Genomic DNA, 3,191 nt, shown 5'->3' on the forward strand with positions numbered 1-3,191 from the left:
TCGACCAGTGCCACCACCAATACCACACACACACCATCACTCACAAGATCTGGTCGACAATGCAAACTTCCTGTTCGTTTCAAAGACTAACTGTCGTGACGCATTTCCTTTTCGAGCGTCTTGCTCACCCATTTGACGCTCTAGGGGGGGAGTTCTGTAGCACTTGTAAACTGCTCTTTTTCATGCTCAGTATCATCTTCTTTTCTCCTGTCATTACCAGTCACATCGCTGTACAAAAGTTTGTTTTACTGAAATACAACCGCTACCGCCCGCGCGTTGGCTCCAACGTGACTTTGAGACTTTTGCTGAGTGACTGTTGTTATGACCACCGGTTGGCTATATTTGACCGCTGCTAACACTAAACGTCAACAAACATTTTAGCTACAAACACTGGACTAATATATTCACACTTGTGGATTAATATTTCGATCACCGGAGATCTGGAATACCAGGAAGATAGAACTATTCTTGGTGTGGTGGTTCAACGGAATACGAAACTACGGAATCTCCTATTTTGAACTGTGAGTCAAGATTTACTTGGATTCCTTTTCCTTGTGACTTTGTATCTGGCTGACATTAGTAATTTGCTCTGTTCACTAGAGACTCCATAGGGCCGCTAACCACTACAGGTTCAGTGATTTTCAGGTCACCTGCATTAGCTGCACAGCGGCTGCCGTCTGGCTCTAGGTACTTCTAAAATATTCAACACTGTTGTCACCAGAATTCGTAGGTCCTTCTCCCATGTTAATTCTCTCAAGAAATAATTACGGGTGTGATACGCACAGGCTGTTTGGAAACAAACTATCTGCAGTTGTCGTTGCGGAGACCAGTTCTGGAGGGAGTCAAGATCCAGCTGAATAATTCCGATATCATTACCGACGACCGCAGAGTGAAGTCACCTGCAATGAAATAAGCTTTCAGTCAAACCGATAGAGCAGTTCAGACCCGCGTGCCAATCCAATGCTGCAACAACAAACCGAAGTATGCGCATAATCAGTCTTTGATCCGTATAATTAGTTTTCCATATACTCTGGAGGATAGTACCATAACATGGCAACTTAGTGCAAGACCAAGCGCCTAACGGAAGTCTACATATGGCAGACTAATTTTCGGCGTCAGCAGAGTTAGTCCGTCTGGAGCTGTATAACCTGCGTTTCTGAAACGGACCAGAATGATCAAACATCAGTTAGTAGGTTATCCCATGGCTAGTTAGATATAACTCTCCACCATTCATCACAAAGTTTCACGGAAGTATTCTTCAGATGACCACTGGTTGTTCATTTAAAAATGCAGTCAATCTCGTTCTTGATTAGCATCCAGTCTCGTGGACTGTATACTTGAGACTCGCCGGCAGTAACCACAGGATCCTCGCGAGCTTCTCTCTAATTGGTTTTACTACTCTTTTTACTGTTTTTTATTCTGGGGGTAGCTAGATATCGCTAAGGATTTGTCCAACAGCTGAAACAGTGGTTAAGGTAAAAACGTTTCCAGATGCTTCAATTTAACAGCATGATTAGTGGCCCAAGTACCATATAAATAAGATTCCGTAATTTCTCATCTAAATTAAAGAATATCTGTGCGCACTGCGTGAGCGCTTTCTTCAGTTGCAGCAGCTGCTCTATTCAAGAATGGTCCAAGGAACTTCCTACATTGAGGTAATTAGAACTACGGTGGATTTTGGCTTAGGTTAGTGAAATGAGATAAGAAAAAGTCCTGCTGCCCGACGTTAGTATTGTCCGCCTCAGGCACTTATTAGACCCCGTAGTCCTCAGGATCTTCTTGGGAAGAAAATAAACTATATACCTCAGAAGTTTTGTAAGATTTTTCTTCTCTGAAAGCAGCAGGATCCGACGTTATCTTATGAATAGGTCATGAGCCTACGTAGTGTTCCATGGCAAACGACTCCATAATGCGGTCAGTGCAGGTTTAATCAACAACAAAACTTAGAAGACAACATAATTAAATACCTCTTGGTCTGACTCCTCAAACTGCACATTAACACCATAGGTTTCATCAATGTTTTCGCCCGTCGCTGTGGATGCGTTCTCGTCCTTCCAGTCAGTAATCTTCTTGCACAAATTCACAATGATATTATAACGTTCGTCTGCCAGTCGACCTACGAGTATAGGAGATTACGAAAGTGTTGCTAACCTAAAAGAGATTCAGTTTCCTTCCGTCGCTCACCGTCCTTCAAATGCGAATTTTTAAAAGTTGCAATAACTTCGTCAGCCGCACCACACAGTATCTCACGAGATTGGTCACCCAGAGCTTCCTGGATGCAATGAAGTATGTACTCGTATGTTTTGCGAGTGTCAGGCGTTTTGGGGCGGTACACGACCCCCGCGATGTCATCCAATTCGTCATTAAGCAAACTGGCACTCTTAAGTTTTAGCGCATCTTGTTGAATTTCATCACGTTTTTGTCGCCTGAATATCAGCATTAAAATACAATGTCCTTACTTAGCTCGTTTCTCCTGCAACATTGGGGGTTTTGTTCGCTGTGACTTGTGGCCCATTTCTTGCACACGTATTCGTCCAGCGAGACTGAGTACCTCACCAGTCGATTCATCACGAGGACGACGATCAATCAGGGACCGATCAGTTAGGAGAACGAGGCTGGAATTAACTTTGTACTCGAACTGGAGCCTCCTAGCGGCATCGTCCGCCATCACGAGTATGGTACGCCAGTAAATCAAGAGTCAGCAATGGACGCAAACGAAGAGTTAGACTCTGATTGGCTTGTTAGCTTGGGCAGGGGAGCAATAGGTTAATTTGGTGTGATGAACGTGATTGAATTCCGTTCATTGCTCTATTCTTTATTCTCTTGTTTTAACAACCCAGATGCTGTACATATACGTAAATTCGAATACTTGTTACTGGCTACTTGTTACGCTGTGCTGAATTCTGGATTTCTAGTTCGTCTGGTTATACCGATATATGTGCTGGACTTCAATACTGTAGTTTGGCGTGGCGGTTGAAACAGTTCATCATGCCTGCCGAAATGTAATCAATAAATGTTAATTCAGTTGCGCGAGACGTAGAGGATTGTTTAGAACGGTTGGACAAATGGTGAATCACAAAACCTGTTGTGGAAGATGAGAAAATCACGACACACTTTCTACATTTTGCTGGCGAGGAGGCGTATACAATACTCAAGAATTAAGTATATCCTGAATATCCAATCGACATTTC

General features: G+C 43.2%; 1 protein-coding gene across 1 annotated transcript in view; it reads right to left on the minus strand.

Annotated features, from left to right (window-relative positions):
* The window catches only part of T265_11627 (hypothetical protein), a gene marked incomplete at both ends in the record, with an annotated part of 4,970 nt that extends 2,302 nt beyond the window's left edge, over positions 1 to 2,668 (minus strand). Inside the window, 3 exons of the mRNA XM_009178331.1 lie at positions 1,968 to 2,116; positions 2,152 to 2,426; positions 2,460 to 2,668. Coding sequence (XP_009176595.1) covers positions 1,968 to 2,116; positions 2,152 to 2,426; positions 2,460 to 2,668 — 633 coding nt within the window. The remainder of the gene's footprint in view (positions 1 to 1,967; positions 2,117 to 2,151; positions 2,427 to 2,459) is intronic.
* Positions 2,669 to 3,191: the final 523 nt, after the last annotated feature.

Source organism: Opisthorchis viverrini, assembly GCF_000715545.1.
Source record: "Opisthorchis viverrini unplaced genomic scaffold opera_v5_548, whole genome shotgun sequence".
In the NCBI taxonomy this organism is placed as follows: domain Eukaryota; kingdom Metazoa; phylum Platyhelminthes; class Trematoda; order Opisthorchiida; family Opisthorchiidae; genus Opisthorchis; species Opisthorchis viverrini.